Raw genomic sequence first — 22,951 nt, forward strand, 5'->3', positions numbered from 1 at the left:
ATCTCTGGTTCTGCTGCATTGATTCTGCTCCTTTATTGAAACTGTCCATCATCAGTGTGGCAGGTTAAGGAGTGCAGCTCTTAATTAAAATAGTTTTTAGAAATTGGGAAGAGCTCACATAATACTGAATGAAAAAGTACTTAGATTGAGAGGGAGTGGGTGGTTACGTGTCACTCACCTTTTAATAAGTAACTGCTAAAATAGTTGGCGCACATTGACCTATTTCAAAAGGGATGAATAAGTAAGAGTGGAATAAAACAGTGACAAATGAGGGAGGGAATGTGAAAAAGGGTAGATTAAATGTGAGAAGAAGAAAGGAGACAGGTGTGGAGAAATAGAGGCTGATTGCCTGACTGATTTCATGAGACACTTCTCTGCAGGCGAGAGGCTAGAGAGACAGGTGGCTCAATTTGTGTGTGTCCACGTCTCGCTGGTGGTGGTGGTGGTGGTGTGTGTGTGTGTGTGTGTGTGTGTGTGTGTGTGTGGAGGTAATCTTATTAGTTGTGTGAGTGTGTGTGTCTAAGCATACAGAGATACTGACCAGGCGTGATCTTTGATGTTCAAAAGTGCAAACCTGAGAAGGAATATGCTCAGGAGAGGATAAAGGTCACAACACACTCACACACATACATTTTTATTGGAAATGTGGTGGTTGATCGATCCAGTTGCAGGTTCAAAAAAAAGAAAGAAAAAAGGTTCACGCAGACAAACAGCAGATACACACACATTTTTTAACAGACAAAAGTGGGCTCATCTATTGCACAGCAATTAGCTTTGCCTAGCATAAAGACAGTTTGTGGTTGATAAGCTAAGCTAACCACCTGCTGTCTCTAGATTCTTACTTAGCATACAGACATCTAGTCAATAACATATCCTCCACAAACCTGGTTATGACTTTTCATGGAATTTGCTAACAACAGAAATATAGAATTACATCAACCTTATTCTTAGCACTTTGGGAAGTGACTGCACTCATGTCTGTTCACCATATATGAAGCTAGAACAAATTAAAGGAATAGGTTGACACTTTGGGAAACGACTGGACCAATGCCAGTTCGCTAAATATGAAGCTAGAATGAATTAGCAATTAGCTTTGCCTAGCATGAAGACGTTTTTGTGGTTTATAAGATAAGCTAACCGCCTGCTGTCTCTTCTCACTTACTGTAGCATCGAGACACACTATCAGTTATGCTAGTTGTTGGTGGCTGGTGTTTGCTATTTTGCGTCAACAGTAAACCTGGCTAGCTTAAATGGCTAATGTTAGTTATAATAAAATATAATAACCCATTGGTAATGTTATTTTTAAGGGATGTTAGACGGGTGTCACTAATGTGTTCAGTGATTGTGAACCCTGGATGATATTTCATTTTTATGACTAAAGAAATGACTGACTGCACTTTCCAAGAAGTCCCATTACTGATAATGACTTGTGATTTAGGCATGGCGTCTCTGTTGTTCACAATAATTATACCAATACATCATAGTTCATTTGACACTAGCACAGATGTTCAACACTTTATTCTGTGTGACCGGAAAGAGTTTGAACTGTGTGTGTGTGTGTGTGTGTGCGTGCGTGTGTGTGTGTGTTGTTCTTGCTGCTGGCTCGTGTGAACGCTCTATTGATTCCGTGTCATCACACACACACAAACACACACACAGGAAGCGGAAAGGGTCAGCACAGTATCAGTAAGAGAGCATTAGTGAATCAATGTTGTGCCCTTGTTATGATTTACATTCTGACAAGCTGCCATAATTGTAAGTCTCTGTTTGTATTATTAATAACTAATCATTATTCATGCAGGCAAATATCTGACCTATTGAGTCAGGTAGTGCAATCAAAACCCATTTATAAATGTAATCATCATTATTGTTATTATGATGTTTGTTGTCTACTCTTATGACATACACTAATTTTTATTTGTTGAGGCATTATATTCCATATGACAAATTATACAATTTAAAATAAAATATCTAATTTTCATGTTTGAAAATGCATTATTATTATAAATAATAAGATCAAAACTCCACTGACAAAGAGGTTTCAATATATTTCAATACATCATTTTTTGTTTTTACTGTCAAATTGACTGACAGTGTGCCGGCGGAACTCAAAAATGAAATTTCAAACTCTCTATCCATTTTAGCTCTTTACTAATAAAATTAAAATACATAGGTTATTTTCATAATGGCAGGATTAATGTGAAATCAAATATGGGCCAGAATATAACCTATTATGTCTAATTGAATCCACCAGTTACATGTGTACAGTCAGGGTTTTCTTTTTATTAGCAAATGTGTACATGCACTGTTCTCATTATGTATTATATACAACTAGTATGCTAACATATTTATATAGCCAGCCAAACTCGTTTTCAAAGAGCCAGAAAGTGAGTGCAAAAATGTGATGAGTGAAGCTGTAATAAAAAAGTTTAAAAAAAGATAAGACTTAGATGATGTCTCTTAGCTAGTGTAGCAAAGTTACTGTATAATTACAACACAGCTGGTCAATAAGTGTTAATATTAGCCATCAACAGAATTACAAGGAAATGACATGCTAACATGATCATAAATTAGCATGTAATGTTATACTAAATAAGCATCACTGTACACATGTTAATGTCAATCTGCACCATCAGCAAACCAACACTGTGCATAGAAAGTAAATCCAAGTCACTTCCAAATGTTTCCAAAGTATTAACCAAAAAACATAGAGCCATTGCTTTTGGGGGCCTGAGAAAAGTGTCATGGGACAAGACATGGGAGAAGCTTTCACCATGTGCACGTCTGTGCTTCACGCAACTTCTTTACTACTGGGGATTCCCTCCTATCCCACAATGCACAGCATATCCCACAATGCACAGCATATCTCTTGCAGTGTATCCAAAAAAAGGTCAATGATGAGTTCACTACAAACCAATGTGATACTGTGTGTCTATCTGGATATTACATTTCAGCATGAATTATGATCAATTACCACAAGTAATGGATATTACATTTCTTTTACTGATTTGAATCAGAGGGCAGAACAGTGCATGTTTTTCTATTTCTTGATTGTTGTTTGATTGTCCTGGTTGATATGAGTGTGGACATAGGGCTCATTGGAGAGCAGTGTTGATACTGAGTTATCCTGATGAAATAAAGAAAACTTTATAATAGAATTATTAAATGCTGTCTTCTTAATAATGACACTCCTGGACTTCCATATATTTCAGATGTGAAGTTAAGATCAAATATTCCCAGTAACATAAATGCTTAAGGGGGAAAAAATGGAAGGAGGAGGCCACTAACTGCATTCCATTTGCTCATTCTATGCAAGATAGTGCTTATCAAAGCTTGGTCATTATGGCTCTTTTATGCTGATACTAAAGCCCATTGGTTTCATTTCACCGGACATAATAGCATATCATCAAACCTGAGTTATGATAACATAACCATTGGAACGATGATTCTGTACGGAGCACATGACCTGAAACGGATTACTTAAAGAAATAATATATAATGCAGTGACATCCAAATGCTACAAAACCAAGCATCCATGACAGGATGTTCACATGCACAGAGGTTGTGGAGTGTATGGAGGGTTCATCACAGCCTTTTTTTTGGGCGCTAAAAAACAAACTTCTACAAGGCAACGTGGTTCTGAGTGGAAAAGTTTGTCACTACGAGCAAATATTTCACTTGTATTTATTTAGTTTTATTCATCCTTTATTTAACCAGGAAAAGTCTCATTGAGATGAATTGAGATTAGTTTCCAGTCCAAGAGAAGCAGCAGATATAAAAAACATAGAACAATATACAATGAAAATAAATAATAAATAATAGTGAAAACATCTACATCCAGATGTTTTGACTGCTTCCAAGTCATCAATCAACCAACCAATCAATCAATCAATCAATCAACCAACCAATCAATCAATCAATCAATCAATCAATCAACCAACCAATCAATCAATCAATCAAACTTTATTTATAAAGCTGATAATAAGACAGAACAAGTGACAACATTAAGAAAAGGAACGAATAAAATGATAAAAATGTTTAAGAAATTTAAATAGTCTAATAAATAAGATAATAATAAATAATACATCAAATAAAAAATGAAAATAAATAATAAGTGAGAATAAGAAAAAAAGAGAATAATTAAAAAATTCGTTAAAATAGATTAAAAAGACAAAAGTAAAATTAAATAAAAGAGATAAAGTTAAATAAACGTTAAATAATGGACTAGTTAAAAAAGAGATTAAAAGACAAAATAAACATGATAAGAAGATAAAACCTATAGGATGATAATAATAATAAAGTAGAACAAAATTTTAAATAATCAAAACAAATGGAGCAAAAAATATTATACAAATACTATAAATCATTCTTAACCAGAAGCCAGGTAGAACAGGTAGGTTTTGAGTTTATTTGGAAAAATGTCAACACTTCCAGCTGTTCTCAGATCCTCAGGCAGACTGATCCTGTTCCAGATTCAGGTAGTTTTGAAACTGATTCCAAGCTGAAAGAGCAACATAATTAAAACTCATTTTTTCCCCCAGTGCAGTGCAGGCTTCAGGGACACATAGTGTTAATGTCAAAATATTGATCAGAGCGGCTTTAATTCAATTGCAACATTGGGTCTGAAAAATTGTAATTAGACAGCCCTTGAACCTGTAATAACTAAATGATAGAACGAATAGTCGAGTCCAGAGGCTTGCACGCTTCCCAGCAATGTGCTTATTTATTTATGATGAACATACTAATGTCTACATATGATTGCAGTGATGACTTATTCATGGTATAATTCATTCACAGCCTGGAATCCTTGAATACAGGAGACCCAGAGCACAGTATTTATTAAAGGTGGGTCAGTTAGATACAGGTTCATTATAACCCTAGAGGCACAGCCATTAAGAATATGAAAAACAAAGAATATTATTGTATTTACACACATTCATGTGTACCAGTCAATGACATCTGTATGTGTGTGTTTGCATGACTGTGTACTTATCCATTTAGTCTGATGCTGTGTGTTTGTTTAATGTTTAATAGTGTTTTGTTCCTGAGCCACTTAGCTAAACCAACATTACCATAATGGTGAGCCTCTCCCTGTCTCCTCTTTGTGTTTGTGTGTGTGTGTGTGTGTGTGTGTGTATTAATGACCCCCTTGTTAAAGTTTAATGTCTCTGTTCCACTGTTGTCAGGGAGATTTACCACTGAGCCCACTGTGAAATGTTTGCCCCACTGCTCCGAGGATGCCAAACACACACACACACACACACACACACACACACACACACACACACACACACACACACACACACACACACACACACACACACACACACACACACACACACACACACTGGGCTGGACATCTGCATACACAGTTTGCTTAATTGGTAATATTTCTGCTGTATTTCACACATGGCTTCCTCCAGCACTGGGTCAAGCACAGTGTTGTCTCCTCATCACATCTTCACTATGACTGAAGCAGTGCATTGGAAAAAAAAACAACACACAACATTAATGAAAGAATTCATTGCGAGAGCATCAAGAATTCAAACTCAAAGCAGATGATACCGTTTGAGGTCCTTTTATCTTCTTAAATAATGCATTTCATAGGATTAGAGCTCTACAGTGACACTTGTAACAGAGTAGATATGAACTATAGCTCTATAAAGGAGTCAGTGGGGATCAGTGGGGATAACCAATCTTGAACTAATTCTAATGAGACACCATGATCTATTTATACTGTATCTACATTACTCACATGCACATATGTCCATTGAAAGAGTTATAGGCTGCTATAATCATTCTTCCTCCTCTTCATACTGGCTGTGAGTAGAGTCTTTCTTACTGCAACTACTCTCTAAGTGATGGGGGACAGTCACAGTCCTCATTGTGTTCAAAAATACATTATAAAGGTCATTTAAAGCTTGAGCAGTGAGTCAGCCAGATCAAGTGGATGTTTTCCACATTTCATATATTTTTAGCAGAAATTCCCTAATTCTACAGTCAGTACAGAGGAGCAATCATTACAGCAACCAATAACAGGATGAAAACATTGAATTTAAGGGTCGTACAAGCTATTACAGAGTCTTCAATTTCATATATAAAGGGCTTCAATATTTTCTCTTGTCTGTCAGAGGCAGTCATTTCAGTTTTAAAATGTTTTTGTATCAGATTTTGGGCAGACGGGAGATGTTCTACATGTACTGTAGTTTTTAGTCATTTCCATCAGAAAGGACAGTAGCCTGGCAGCTCTTTGTCTCATAATGGAAAAGACTGTTAGTGTCTATTTGAGAAAAAACTTGAATGAAATTAGATAAATTGAATCAAATTCATCCATCCATTGTCTGCTGCTTATGCAGGTCCAGGGTGCATTAAATGAATTACAGTACATCATTCGGAATTTTAAACAGATAGGAAGTAAAGTTTTGCATTAGATCTGCAACTGTGTTCTTCTTAAATTTCTTTGACTTTGTAGGTAGCTGATTGCAAAAGTTGTGTATGGGGGGGGGGGGGGGGGGGGGGTGTTGTCTGTTGGGAAAATGTGATGTCATGTGTCTCTGTGCACTGATGAGAGTTTGTGGCCAGGCCAGTGTCAGCCAAAATCTGATCAGAACACACCCACACACTCCTGATAAAGCAGATTAGCCGAGTTTGTGACTGTTATTAATGACTGAGGATGGTTTTAATATCAAATTGACTTTAGTCACAAATGTAGTCATGAATATTTAATGTTAAAAGGTAAAAGTGTTCCGGAGCTTTAATAGTTGTTGTCTTTCGTGGTGAACATCCAACAGCCTGTGCAGATGTTAACTATCATTGTTGCAATTTTTGTGACCAATTTTTATTGTCACTGTTTTTTTAATGATGTAGTAAAGTAATTAATGTAGAAAATGTATTTTAACATCTTAACCCTTACCTACTGTTCTATAAAGCTCTTGTCATTTTCACTTTACATAAAATACATTTACATCATTATTGCTATGTTATGTTTTCATGTCTTAGGTAAAATAGGACATGATATTGTGTGATAGTAGCTGAGTGGTGTAAAAGCTAAAAAATACACTCTCTCTGCTCTCTGAAACATGAATCAAGGTTTAATCACATTTATTGATCAGTCAGATCGACTATTGATGCTTTCTAAACACATCTGTGGTTCAATATTTAGTATAGACACTTTTTATGAGGGGATTCTTAGACCGGGTCAAAACTGACACCGGACCATACTGTGTGGGTGTAGAATATGAACAGTGTGTGAGGGTTAATCCCAGATTCAAAGCTGTAAGAGGGCAATAGGCACAACACCAGACCTCTGGAGAAATTCAGAGGTCTGGATGTAAAAGCAGCTGCTGCTGCTGCTGCTGCCGCTGGAAATGAGAGCAGAATTTGAAAATCAAACAGTGAGCTGAAAGCGGATAAAAGATTGTGTGGAGCCGAAAGGGAACTTCAGAGTTAGTGAGCCCTTTGCAATTTATTTGATCTGCTATTAACATAAAAACTACTGTTGCAGCTTTAACGGTTAAGGGACAAATGAGGACACCGCAGCCGTGTTTGCACAAAGAGGTTAATACTCTAACCTTGCATCACCGGCAGCATTACAACATAACGAATGCTGAAAGGGAAAGATGAAGAGATCACAGCGTTTGAAATGGAAATTGAACTAGATGGAAGCGGGGTATAAACAGCTTGGCATGATGGGTAAACGCATCGGGCTCTGATTAGAGAACAAGTTAGGCTTTCTACCTTTTCATTTCCTGGATATTGTGCCTCCTAATAGATGCTGCCTCCTGTAATATCCTTTGTGGAGTTACAACTTCATGTCATGGCGACACACACACTCTCACACACAAACACACACACACACATACAATGACATGTTACGAGCAGCCGTCCTGCATACTTGCCCTCAGTAACAGCGTGTGCCACTAACATGAATAATGAACGATAATGTTGTGCTCCTCACTCTTAAATAAATAATATATATATATCCATTTCTGCCCCTCTCTCTATCTGTCTATCTCTTTGTCTGTCCATTTCTTAGAGATGCCAAAGAGGGAGATGAGGAAAGACCTGTCTGATGAAGAGTGAATGAAAGGTGGACCGAGTGAAGGAAAAACACAAGACGGAAGAAAGGCAAAACAAATCCATTAGGGGAGAACAAAAGGAAAGAGGAGGGTGAGAGAGAGAGAGAGAGGAGGGAGATGTGAGAGGAGGGCAGCTCCCTGGCAGAGGAGAGACGGAGTAGAGGACAGATAAAAACGGGAAGAGAAAACACAAAAAGTCTTGAGAGAGAGAAAGACAAAAAAAAAAAAAGGAGAAGAAGCTGGAATCTTTGGAGAGGTAGGAAGGGGGAAAAGCAAGGGACTGGTCGGGGGAGGGAAGAAACATCTGGATGGTCTCCACAGCGACGGCCAGCAGGTTGACCCCCCTCCGAAGATGGCCTCCAACTTCAACGACATCGTCAAGCAGGGCTACGTACGCATGCGCAGCCGCAAGCTGGGGGTGAGTGTGTGTGTGTGTGTGTGTGTGTGCATGTTTCTCCATTGATGACTCATCACATCCATCATATTCTACTAACACCAGCTCATTTTCACACTGTGGAGTTAAACATTGTTCTCTCGCAGGTAGGTGCAAGTTTCCACCAACATGTAATCACACTGACTGTATGTTGACTTTAAGCATCATGTTTATGATGTTTATGTTCATGCTACATACTGTTTACCATTCCTATACTCTATTCATTTAAGTGTCATTTTAATTAATTAATCTTATGAAAAAAGACAGTTACAATCTATTTTATGTTATACAATATGATGAGTACAACAATATGTTTTAATGCTGATCTTTGAATTTGTTAAATAAACTCTGGTCAAACTTGCACATTTGCATATATTAAAATGTGTATCAGCCGCACAACATTTTTAAAAATGATGCATTTTATTTCCATTTTTGTGTATTCTGGGTCACATTAAGAAAAGTCTGGCTAAAAGAAATGTTTTTACAGCTCTCAAATGTAAAAACGGGTCAAACTTGACTGAACTGTAGGATTAGAAGACTTAGAAATAACTCAACAACTATAAAAGTAGTATACATTTCATCATATACATAAAAGGCTAATTTATAACTCATTCCTGTTAACAAATTCTATCCAAATGTCAAAAAGCTCAGTATGGCACACCGTTGAACAGCTTGTGCTACATTTCACAACCTCTTCTCTGACAAATTAACATTGTAGTATAAAGTCAACACAGCAACTGAACCGGTTTCCTGCACATGCTCAGTAGCGTCTGCCTTCCACAGAACTACTCTCCAGAGACTGAAAACATCATTGATCACTGTTATTAGTCTTTGGAGCCGTATCAAAACAAACTAACATGACCAGAGTCCTTCAGTGCAGTGGTGAGGCAACTGTTTAGGATGCAGAGGGATAAAATATATCAGGCTATGGGTGCACACACAATACTTGTAAGAACATCAATTCATTGTTGGTTTGGCTCTGAAAAATGTAGAAAATTGCCAGTCATAAAGTTTAGTCCTTTGTAAGAAAGAGGAAAAAACTATGTGTAGTCAAGACTGAGATCAGAAGCTAAAACAATGGAATGTTAATGTGTTTCTATCGTGCAAATTAAAAAAGCTGCATGGAATGCTACTACACTACACACTACTACTAAACTGTCTGCATGGCAAGTTACCAGTGTAGTAAAGTAATTTTTCTCAAATTTGAGTGAACTAACCCTTTAAATGTTAATTAATTAATTTGTTCATTCTGTTCCATACCGCTTATCCTCTAGAGGGGGGGCTGGAGCCAATCCCAGCTGTCATTGGGCAAAGATCAAATTACTTTATATGTCATTGTTACAAGAACAACTAGACAGCACAACATCTCTAGAAAATAGGCAATAAAGGTAAGAAATGTGCAATACTAAGTAGATAAATGGCACTATACCAGACTAAATTCAATAAAGTGCAATTAAAATAGAAAAGTACATGAGCTGAGTGCAAATGTTGCTGCTAAAGTAGACGCCCCAGCAGTTCAGTTCAAGTTATGTATTGGGGGGTTATGGGGGAGCTGTTGAGGAGTATTGCCTGTTGGAAGAAACTGTTTGTCATCCTGGAAGTCCTTGCTCTAACAGACCTGAACCTTCTCCCTAATGGGAGCAGGTGGAACAGGTGGTGGGCAGGGTGAGAACAGTCCTTGAGTATCCGGAGTGAACGCTGCAGGCAGAGGGAGGTGGAGATGATTGTGATGTCTGGCAACTCAGTCCCGATGATCTTTCCAGCTGTTTTAATGACTCTCTGTATGGCCGACTGTTCCGCCTTTGTACAGCTGAAAAACCAGGCAGCTACGCAGTATGTCAGCAGCTTGTTGATCAGCAGCTTCTGCAGTAGATTTTCTCTTCTCAGTTTCCTGAGATAGAATAGTCCTTGCTGGGCTTCCCAATGAATGAAGCTGTGTTAGTGTCCCAGGACAGCTCCTCCATCACTGTTAGGCCAAGGAACTTAAAGCAAGTGACTCACTCTACCCCCAAGAGGTAGGGTACACCCTGGACAGGTTGCCAGTCCATCACAGGACTAACATATAGTAGTCAGACAACCATTCACCCTCACATTCACACCTTCGGGCAATTTAGAGTGACCAATTAACCTAACTTGCAGGATTTATGATCGGTAGGAGGAAGCCGGAGTGCCCTGAGAGAACCCATGCAGGCATATTTTGTTGAAAGATTTCCAGCAGATCAGCAGAACAATCCTTACAACAGTTAAACCGACTGAACATCTCCACCATCCAATCTATGTGCACTGTACATCAGCCTGTGGTTTGAGCTGCATAAACTGCTCGGTGGAATATTAATTAGAGTGAGTGTGAGTCACATTGAGATGGAGCCGGCAGTGGAATTCAACTTTTTTATTTTTCTGTTGCATGACTCATAATATGGAAACCAACACAAATCAATTTGAGTCAGGTTCTCACTTCAAATAATGGTCTCCTATCACCACTCACACAGCCCAATGAATGATGCCGGTTCGCTCTCCGAGGGGACGGGCGGAATTATCATTGCAGCATGAACTCAGTGTATGATGTATTAAAGTTTCTACTCCTCGAGTTTTAGCTCAGTTAATGGTTTAAATATTGGAAGCAACATGGCTTATGGGAAATGATGTTGATTTTTAGTGCTAGACCAAATCATTCTGTTTAAAAAAAAACAGTGTGTTTTTGTGCCTGCTCTTACTAGCAGATCCTAACCTTATTGCTGAAACAGTACTTTAAGTGTGCATGTTCATGTGCTCTATGTCATATGAAGAGTCAACAATACATCCTTGAAAATTACTGTAAGGATTAAAGTTTGGGTTCATCTTGAAATAAAACCCACACACCCAGACTTGTAGATTTTATAGGGGCAGCTGTGGCTCAGGAGGTAGAGCAGGTCGTCTACTAATCGAAAGATCGGTGGTTTAATTCCCGGCTCCCACAGTCCGCATGTTGATGTGTCCTTAGGCAAGATACTGAACCCCAAATTGCTCCCGATGGCTGCAGCAAAAATGGTGTGTGAATGAATATTAGTCTCCTCCTGATGAGCAGGTTGGCATCCTGTGTGGCAGTTCATGTCATCAGTGTATGAATGTGTGTGAATGCTTGAATGTGACATGTTGTGTAAAAGCAGTTTGAGTGGTCAAAAAGACTAAAAAAGTGCTATATAAGTACAGTCCTTTTACTTTTTACCATAGATGCAAGAAGCATGGCTCTGATGGTTTATGAGGGTCAGTCCACCACTTTGGTCCAGACTGACATGTCTTCACAACTATTTGGTGAATTGCTATAAATTCTGGACAGATGTTCATTGCCCCCAGACAATAAATCCTATTGACCTTTGTGATCCTGCCTTTTTTTATTTTTCCTCTAATGCAGGTGAACAACATTTACTTGCGAACATGCCAACATCCCTTTCACACAATGCAATCTATCCCTAAAATGTTCAGGAACATTTCCTTCATGAGGTCATGTGTGAATGGGAGCAAGGATTGGTATTCAGGATGTATCGCCAATTTCCCACCTACCTCAGGATTTAGTAACATGGGGCGCCCTCGTAGCCAGTTGGTTACAGCACATGCCATGTACCCACAACGTCCCTGGTTTGAGTCTGGCAAGGGACCTTTGTTGTCCTCACCTGCCATGTTCCTTCCAAGAGACCTATACACCGCTGCATACGTAGGTCCAATCCCAAACCAGTCCCTACCCACTACCACTTCACTACCAAGTGTCACTGCAAATCAAGTAATGCTGTGCAGCTGTGGATGGCACTTCTAATGAAGGGGGAGGGTGTAAATGGATTGCCACACATTCTGATATTTAGTTTGAGATGTAAAGTTAGCGTGAGGAAAACAAAGGTGCTTGATCTAAAAGACTTGTACATACTGCATACCTGCAAGCTTTTCTGTGTGTGTGGGTTCTGTTATTTTAATGTGAGGCATATTGTATCTCTCCTGGAATGAAATTCAATATATAAAAATGTGCTTTGCTACTGATTTGCTGGAAGCTTGCAGATACTTACTGGTAACATCTTAGTTTGGTGTGAACATTAACATTTGCATAAGACTGTGAGACTGTGCTCCTTCCAATAAACTGAATGCATGACACATTTGGCTGAGACAAGTGGAGAAAAGTCACCTTCCAGCTCTGGTTTTAGGCAGCATTGTAGACCATAGCCTGGATCCTTGTTCTTCATAAAGCCTTGCAGGCTTTTGTCTATCCAGCACTGGGACACTGGGCTGTGCTTGGATCCCTACGCTCTGTGTGTTAAAGAAGTAGGGCTTTGATATAAAAAGGTCGGGACGGCGGAGTCAATGCAGATTATTTCCCAGCTGAGGTTTTGTGAGGGCAGAGCTCTGCTTTCAGAGTCCTCCTCTGTCTCCTTGTACTGTGTGTCCTTTCTAAGCAGGCTTTGCTTCAGCTGGAGAAACTCTGCAATGATGAGGATGATTGCTTTCTGTCCTCCGTCTTGAAGCTGAGGGACGGAGGTCTAAGTATGTGTCTGCCTTTGTTCCTTTGCCCCTTTTTTAGATCTCAGATTCTCAGTTAGCACTAATCACACTTTATATGAGTTTTGGGAGTTCTGATTGGCCCATGCTACTGATTGGCCCAAGATGAGAGCATTAAAGTAGTTATTTTTTATTTGGAAATGATTCACATGTATTGACAGTACATTTATTCCTCAAGTTGGCTGTAGAATGAACTGGACTAAAACGAATTTGGCTTTTGTTGTCCATCTCTCTCTCTCTCTCTCTCTCTTTCTCTCTCTCTCTCTCTCTCTCTCTCTCTCTCTCTCTCTCTCTCTCTCACACACACACACACGCTGCCCCTGTTATTTAATTGCTGTGTCTTCTCTTTCTCTTTTTCTCTCTACGCTTTTCTGCCCAGAGCTTCGATTCTTCACGTCTTATTCTTCCTTTTCTGCCTCATTATCTGTTTCCTTACACCACATTCTTTCTGTGTCATCCATCTCTCTCTTTCTCACTCTCCTATTGTCCTTTCTCATTTGCTCGCCTAATTCATCTTATTCCCCTGTGACAGTATTGCTTGTCCATACATCGTGATGTGTAGAGTAGAGCAGACATGGTTTGGCACCGGTAGAATGCAGCTGGATATATGACAAGATGACTGGTTTTACTGTGGGGGGGGAAGTGCTGGATAATGTTAAAAATGACAGAAGATGATACATTCTGATGTTTCTTTGTTAATTATTTAGATGAATACACAAACCCAGCCTCCTAGTTGTAATTCTGGGTCAGAGATATCAGGAATTTCCAACTATAACATCTGAGAATCTGGATGTCTGAGCTCCTCACCTGTCTCGAAACATATCAGATCTCAGTCAACAGCTAACTCATCTCAGCTGCTTGTATCATCAGTCTCATTCTTTTGATCACCAAACCTCATGATAACAAGTGACAAGTAAAAAGCCAAAACACAACATACTGTATTAACCTTAATACAGTTGATTCAGCAATTTTTAAAAAAAAATGTTGGATTCTATGGTTTTACTTGTTATCAAAATGCTAAAACAGCTAATTTAGGCTTAAATTCCATTGTTCTCGTGGGAACACGAGCTGAAATAATAGAGGTTTCTTTTTCCCATTGTGCCAATGAATGTGGCATGAATATATTATATATATATTATATTAAAAAGCATTTATTTATTATTGTTGGGCCACTTGGGCAAAAAGACATATTATAACCTTATGAAGTTTCATAACAAATATAAATCCAATATTCACTCACCTTTTAGCCCTTTTAGTTATCTTGAGAAGGATATCTGTGTCTTCAGCTGCTTAATGCTCCACTGTGTTCACCAGCTAACTTTATCCGTCTGCTGTTTTGTAGGTAATGTACTGTGGGGGGTTTTAAGAGATTTTTCTTTGAAGGTAACTGCCTGTTGCTGCTGGGGGTTGATGCTGTGTGACTGAACTAAAACAGTAGAGTTGTGGGCCATTAATAAAAATATATACTGGTGCAGCTTTACAAATTTCATCAGCAAGACCTCTTTCTCTTTCCAGGAATAATGTCCCTGTTACTCTGCTTTCAGGTTTTTCATTAGAACCTTCATCTTCCAGAGAAACAGCCACTACAAGAAACTTTTTAGTTCTTTGTTTTCCAATCATGAGTGTGAAAATTGACATTTTTTCTGCAAAAGACCCCTTTCACATTCCACATCATTAGATTCACTAAGTCTGAACCATCAAATTATTGCCAAAAATTCTAGTTCTTTGAATGGAGTGTTAATTGGACCTTCTGACAAATAATTAAAACAATTAAACAAAACTTTGCATAAATGAGTTTTATTTTGTATCATATTTGATACATCCAGAATGTTTGCAATTTATTTTTCACAGTATGTTTTTTAAACAAATAAAAGCATATTGATGACATCATTTTTTAAGCCCTTATAGGTCCTTCATTAAGCTCATATCACCACCTACTACATGTCACGGTTTTCTTTCAAACAAACAATAACATAGAGAACATGTTTAAGCCCTTAAAGCCCTTAAATTTACCTTAAAATAAACTACAAAATATTTAGGAATTCAACATTGCATCAATCCAGTAACTATTCTTATTGAAGTATCAGTAACTATTTGAATGTTTTTCTTATCTTAACTTTTTCTAAACTGGCAAAATTATGACTCACTGAATGGCAACATCCATCTTGGATGCCTTAAATAAAAGGCCCCCTGGTGGTTTATCTGTGCACTGCATGTATCTGATCGTATACATCAGGTTTTTACACTGATGATGTAGAGCTCTCTAAAACTCATGTATCAAATATGATTGACTTGGCGTTACAGGGTTAATATCAAAATATTGATGAGTACAGCTGCTCAGCAGGTAGAACAGGATCATTAATTACAGGGTTGGCAGTTTGATCCCCAGCTCCTCCTCCTCTCCATACACTGAAGTGTCCTTGAGCCACACACTGAACCCGAAATAGCTCCCGATGGTTAGGCCTTGCATGCTGGCTTGCTGCCATAGAGGTGTGTGTAACTGAGAGGAGGTAAATTATAAATCACCTTGGATGTATAAAAGCAGTCCATTTAGTTTATATTGGAAAGAAAGATTTCGTTTTTTGACTTGATGCTTTCACAACAGTAAGAACTTAATAAGCCTCAGATTTGTCTTTGTGAAATTTTAGGATACCCTGGAGGCCGAACAGTTTCACTCAGTGAGTTAACACAGTGCTGTGGAAAACCCAGGGGAGAGAGAGAGAGAGAGAGAGGGAGAGAGAGAGAGAGAGAGAGAGAGAGAGAAGGCATGAATACAAAGGGATGTACAAACGAGGGTTATCTGAGTTATTCTCTGCATCCTTAGGGCACAGAGGACTTGCACAGCTGAGGTCCTCCTCAAAGCTGCGTAGATAGACCACTAAAGTCATGCTTAATTTATCTCAACAGGAAAAACAAAGCCAAAGGAAAAAAGCCCCAGACATGCCGAGTCCCAGTGCACACTGACTCAAACTAACCTCGGGTGCAGCGGTGCACCCGCAGAGTCTTAATGTTTACACACACCAGTCTGTTATTTGTTTCCTGCTGTATATTACCACAGTCCTCTGAGTACAATGAACTATTGTGTCATTGTGATTTCTATTGATCAGCCTCCGGGTGTGTGGAACAAGACTTTCAAACCTCCACCTCCTCCATAACCAGCCTCCTACTGATTAAGCATGAAGTCAATGCATTGGTTAAAAAAATGGCTAATAGAGACTAAGACTAGAAGCATAGTGAGATGTGTTTGCTCCATCTGCTCATATGCTTAGGTGTGCCTTTTTAGTGTAAGGAAAGAAATGCTTGTGTAGTTTTTGTGTAAGTAGCAGTAAAACACCTCCTCCATCCTTCAGACGCATCCACATACTGAAGAGTTGGATGCATTCCAGACTTTGAGATTTGCAGGCTAAACACTCCTTACACTAGACAAGTGTGTATATGAATATGGAGAAAGCTGTACTTAATTCACAACTCTGGCATTTGAGTAGTTCATCCACATCATTTCATGTGATGGCACATTCTGGAGAGATTAGAGTATCCTTAAAAAACAAACAAAAATGCATCCATACACCAGCCAAGCCAAAAATCACCCTCAATATTTCATGTTGCCAACACCTTTAAAGACAGTAGAGGCTTCTCAGCAGATATCTGTTACATTTAAAGAAAAACAAACTGTAAATTATTCACATAGATTAATAGAAGCCAAAATTCCTACCTCAGTGCCCCAGAGCGCTGGAAGGATCTCACAGACGGAATTAAATGTGACATAGCCTGAGGCCTGAGCAAACTTAGAGACGACACATCCGTAGGTGAGAGCTGGTGGATGGAGCTGAGCTAACATGAAGGATACATCACTTCAGAGACCTGCTCTGATCTCTCTGCTTATCACAGATATATGTGAGACAAGAGGATGAGTTCCACTATGATAAGTGAGCATACAGGAGAGTGTTTCCATTAAAATGACCTAATAAATAGGTTGTATTTAAGGGCTGCAGAGGCACGTGGCAGCTTTGCTCTCTTTGGCTGCAGATACTGTTCATTCATAGCTTTATTACTGATTGATCCACCATTCAGATGGAATAGTGCAAGAAAGAAAACCCTGCAAAGATGAATAGCACAAGTCATGTCACTATTAACCCTTACATACTGTTCATATTCTACACTCTCGCAGTAGTTCTGGGTTTTGACCCGGTCTAAGAATCTCCTCATAAAAGTGTCTATACATAATTTTGAACCACAGATGTGTTTAGAAAGCATCAATAGTGGATCTGACTGATTAATAAATGTGTGATTAAACCTTGATTCATGTTTCAGAGAGCAGAGAGAGTGTATTTTTTAGCTTTTACACCACTAAACATCTCCTATCACACAATATCATGTCCTATTTTACCTAAGACATGAAAATATAACATAGTAATAATGATGTAAATGTATTTTATGTAAAGGTAAAATGAGCAGAACTTTATGGAAGTGTGGGGTTTATTGTAGAACCATTAGAGCCATCAGTCTTCACTGCTACATCATAAAAAGAAATCCTCATAACTACTATCTTATTAAAACTATCAACTATTCATTTCATTAAAACACATGTCAATAGATACGAGTCAAATCTGACCCAGAACAGCCTCAATGGACAAAAATATGTAGCAAAGTATTACATTTAAAATATTTTCATTTTTGTGCATTTTGGACAAAACTCATCAACACAGAGCAACATTAACAATTTAAAATAATAATAATTTAGCATGTGCTTGTGGGCCATACAACCAAAACAGTGTGCTGAAAGACACTGAAACTCTTACACAAAGTCATTTGATCCACTGAAAATATAAAAATATGTATTAGTGCACCTTTAATATTAGACTTGGTGTTAACCCTGACATACTGTTCAGGTTCCGATTTGACACATTTTAACACGTGAGAGCTGCAGAAACACCTAATACACATTTTTTCTAGGTGGGAGCTGGACCATAAGATTGGGTCTTTTTTCCCCCATAAATAAATAGAATACACTCTATTTGCTCACTGACAACTTCATTAAGTGTTAATCAAACATTTATTATTGACTGATGGGGATATTTATGAATGTGAATTGGTGTAGAGGCTAATTATGAGTCAGAATATGAACAGTATGTAAGGATTATTTATCAAATATAAACATTTAGGTAACACAGAGTAAAATAAAGTCACAATTGAACCTCTATATTTAACCTCACATCTCTATATTACATGCAAAACTAAAGAGATGGATCCTCGGGCACACAGAGAAATTAAAGCACATGGTAAATGATTTTACAGTCTAGTCCAATCTCACACTCAGCCTGCCACATCCAGCTTCCTCTATTCAGTCCAAAGAACCTGCAAATCAGTTTTATGTACCTTGAAGGCATCATTATGTAAGCAGCCCTTTGAGACAGTAGGTAGCTTGATCTGTGGAGCCTGAGCTCCCTGATCTGGCATTCAGCTTCACCTCTCCTCCCAGCGCTGTTCTGACTGCAGGCGCTTTGCCCTCCCTGCTCCTCCATATATAATATCCTCCTCTGCTGCTACACACACACACACACACACACACACACACACACACACACACACACACACACACACACACACACACACACACACACACACACACACACACACACACACACACACACACACACACACACACACACCTACACACCTACCTACACACTTGTCCTCATCTGGTGCTCCTTTTCTCCACTTTTACAGACAGGCATGGTTATCAGGCCACTCACTCAGGACAGATGGAGCTTTATGAACTTTATTATAGTTAACTGCAAGAATACAGTATCATCTCCCAGTTTCATGTGTGTTTTTTGAGAAATGTGAAAGATTCAAATAAAATAATACTACAGTATGAGTATCAAAATAGAGGCCACGTTTTAGGAGCTAGGAGTAAAAAAAGTTCTGGAATTACCTGTTTTACAAACATTCACACGTTAATTCAGAAAACAAAAAAACTTAAATATGACAAATTAACATAGAAAAACAGAGAAAATTGTCATATCTCTAGTGTAACAATGACCTGTAATCTGCAGTTGAGGTAAATTAAGGGGCGGCTGTGGCTCAGGAGGTAGAGCAGTCATCCTCCAATTGGAAGATTGGCGGTTCGATTCCAGTCTGGCCTCCAGTCCACATGTCGATGTGTCCTTGGGCAAGACAGTTAACCCCAAATTGCTCCCGTTGCTATGTGTGTAAATGGTTAGCTTCCCCTGATGTGCAGGTTGGCACCCTGCATGGTAGCCCCTGCCATCAGTGTATGAATGTGTGTGAATGGGGTGAATGAGATGGAGTGTAAAGTGCTTTGAGTGGTCATAAAGACTAGAATATATATATATATATATATATATATATATATATATATATATATATATATATATATATATATATATATATATATATATATATATATATATATAAGTACAGTCCATTTAAGGTCACTATTGGACACCATATTAGTATAAGTATCTGCTCAAATAAACAGTGACCAACTTGTTGAAAATGATGATCAGAATAGAATATAATGCCTTTGTTTTCATTGCATGTTAACATATAACAAAGTCTGCTGTCTCTCTTAAAAAAAGGAAACTTTACCCATTCACTCTACTCATCCGACCATTCACTTACATGCACACACATTTAAAAAAAACTGTCAGTTGAATGAGTAAATAGCTATAGAATTATAATGTAAAATAGGATATAAAATAATTTAAAGTGATTATGTAGTTAATGCACATTAGTGTACTATGATTGCACTTGAGGCAGAATTGTTGTGGTGGCAGTGGGGAGGTGGGGGGTTGTTGGGTATGACTTCAGTTCACTGATAGTTGTTTTGTAGAATTTGTTTCTGAGTCTGGAATAGTGAGTCTTTAAGGCTCTGTAGCATCTTCCAGATGGCAGTAGTGAGAACAGGTGATGAAAGGGATCAGGATGCTGCATGGTTGAGTAAAGGTGATGCTTTGTAAATGATGGCAACCTATCTTGTTTGGGTGAATTAAAGACAAATTTCAATTTCAATCTGCTCACCAAATATATCAATAATATCAAGTTTTGCTGAGTCACCACACCATTCAAAAAAAGAGAGAAATGCTAAATGCTTAAAAAGCTGTCAAATAGTTACAAGTTATCTGGCATTGCAATAATGTATATAGATATAGACATGACCATGATGTTGCTCTGTGGTATCTGCCTTCACATATGAACCTGTATTATAGGAAATCCTGTTCATCACATTTACTGCCTCATTTATAATGTTCATGTGCTCTCTGCTTATATTTCTGACATTACACCTGAAAGTAGCAAAATGTTAATCTGATCGGTCAATTGGGACCATCGGGCATCTGAAGGCAGCATCATGCTCATTTGTTATGTCTGCAGTTTATTCACAATAAAACTCAGTGTACGCTCAGGAAATGAAAGTTTGTTGTGCCACAGGGAGAAAGATGGACTCATGCTGAAGTTACGACCCTGCACACACATGCACTAACCACCAGCGTTATTGCAAAAATGATTATAGATGCGTTTTTGAATTGAGATGTCGTGTGTGAATACATGCACATCTGGTGATCAGCGTATCTGTGCTCGAGGCTCTCTGCTTCCCACACACAGGCTTTCTATACTGGTCTTCTACAAGGTTCATTTATCTACCTCTGTCTTCTAGCTCAACAACCTCCAGAAAAGACAAGGAGAAAAGACATTTTACTCTGAAAGGCTTTTCATAGTTTTGAAGAGAGAATTTCCAATGAATGCTGTTGCTTGAAACCAGTCATTTTTTTTAAAAAGAAGAACGAAAAAGAAAATGTAAAGCTGTATTTATCAACATGAAAGGGGCCATGTGTTGTGAGAACCCCCCTTGACCTATGTGCTTCTACTGTGGGTCTGTCGGCTACGTAGTCAAATGTTCTCTTTATTTGTCTGTTTTATTTGTGTTTTTTGCTGGGAGTCTGCACGTGGTGTTTTATTTTGAAAATTGACCAGATGTTTCATGCCAGGCATGTTCAAACTATTCCATAAAGGGCCATGTGCCTGCAGGTTTATGTTCCAACCAATCAAGAGCACACAATTCAACCAATCAACTGTCTGAAGACTGAGATCAGTTGATTAAATGAGTCAAGCCTGGTGTGCCTCTGCTTGGTTGAAATGAAAACCTGCAGCCACATGAACCTTTATGGAATAGTTTGGACATGCCTGCTCTATACTGTTGAAGCGTGTTCCGTTGAAAATCGACTCAGCGAGTATTTATACACCTCTGAAACGTGCCACTGTGCCTCAATCATTAACTCGAGTGGCAGCGATCAGCTCGGGAGGAGCCAGTGGAATGAAGCCGTTAGTGTCTTTTAGTCTCTTTTTCTTGTTTTGGTTTTCAGGCCTCTAACTTTATTATAATGGTTCAGTGTCAGCACCCATGTCAGCATCATTAGAACAGAGCCTTTAAAAGCAGACTAGCTTTGAAATATTCATGGAGAACAAATGAGAAACCTCTTAATGAAATTCTGCAATGTAATAAAGTGAACAGACAAAAATGAAAATACTCATGAAATAAGAAAAGTTGCCAGCGTGTTGATGTTTGCTGGTGCTGGTGTGACATTTCCCAGACTTCCTGGCAGAGTTTTAATCCTAATTAACATTTCCTCGGTGGTTGATGACCAACATAACCTCTCTGCGTGATCACCCACATCCCATGATGCAGCACTTTCCTCATTCTCCTGTGCAGAATGACATTGCTTCTGTCAACAAGGCATTAGCAGTGACTCAGTGATGTGCAGCACATTTCGGCCAAACTAGATATGATGGAATACTTATGGGAGATATTGAAATGGCTCCGAATGTGTTTTTCCATCTCCATCGCATTGAGAAGTGAAACCACCAGATGATCACTCAAAATCATTATCTCGGTGGCAGTTAGTGCTGACCTTGCTTTCTATGAGACGAGTCATTGCCAGAAATAGCAGCCAGACTATTACAGAGTCACTGTTGCTGAAAGGAGTCATATGCTGCCATTAGTCTGGAGGCTTTAGGCTAGTGCAGCAAAGGTGGCAGCCTAAAGGTTAATGAAGCAGGTAAGGTAAGATAAGATCAGATCAAACTTTAATAATGCCTGTGGGTACATCGGGTGGAGAGAGAGAGAGAGCGATACAGCATTCCCAGAGGCACTGCAACAACACATCGATCCGCCGTGCTCAAAGCTGATTGTCCTGCTGGGGGAGAGATGTGTCTAATCTGATAGGAATAGGTCGCACTTGTTTGTGCAGCTCACCCCGCTGTCTGTGAATTGAACCCCAGTCCTCTGTGTGATTGGCGGGCGCAGCGCTGATGAGGAGGGCGATGCTTTTGTCTGCCTCTAAAACTACCATCAAGATGCATTAGATCAAGGCACATATCTCCAGTGGAGCGGGAACTGACACCGGGCAGTTCCCAGTGGTCAGCAGTGAAGGCTGATGAATGTGTGGGACTATAGAAGGAAGCAGTGGAAACGTGAGGCAGGCTGCTGCAGGAAAAGGCAAACGATGATATATACTCCTCTCTCAATTCATTTATAGTTATGTTCATTATAAAAAGGTATTTTATTTGTCACACACACAGTTATACAGTGAGATTCAGTCTCTGCATTTAAACCATCCTAATTAGTAAGTAGTGTGCAGCCACTTTGCAACACCTGGGAACCAACTCCTGTTCTATGTCAGTACAACATGGGAGGAAACCGGAACACCTGGATGAAACCCATGCAAGAACGGGGAGAACATGCAGACTCCACACAGAAAGGCCCTGTCCCAAACAGGTATCGAACCCAAGACCATCTTGCTATGCAGCAACAGTGTTAACCACCAAGCCACTGTACCATTGTTAAGCATTGTGATAACATGGGATCCATCAAGTCTATGACAGATCAACAATTGAACAA

General features: G+C 38.9%; 1 protein-coding gene across 2 annotated transcripts in view; it reads left to right on the plus strand.

The window, feature by feature from the left end:
* The window catches only part of dok4 (docking protein 4), a 77,238-nt gene that overhangs the window by 34,737 nt on the left and 19,550 nt on the right, over window positions 1-22,951 (plus strand). The window contains exons 1-2 of one of the 2 annotated variants that reach the window (XM_062419322.1): window positions 7,323-7,445; window positions 8,036-8,496. In XM_062419322.1, coding sequence (XP_062275306.1) covers window positions 8,431-8,496 — 66 coding nt within the window. In that variant the 5' untranslated portion in view covers window positions 7,323-7,445; window positions 8,036-8,430. Of the gene's footprint in view, window positions 1-7,322; window positions 7,446-8,035; window positions 8,497-22,951 lie in introns of those variants that run through there. The other variant, XM_062419312.1, reaches the window with a different exon arrangement.

Source organism: Scomber scombrus, chromosome 1 (genome assembly GCF_963691925.1).
Source record: "Scomber scombrus chromosome 1, fScoSco1.1, whole genome shotgun sequence".
NCBI lineage: Eukaryota > Metazoa > Chordata > Actinopteri > Scombriformes > Scombridae > Scomber > Scomber scombrus.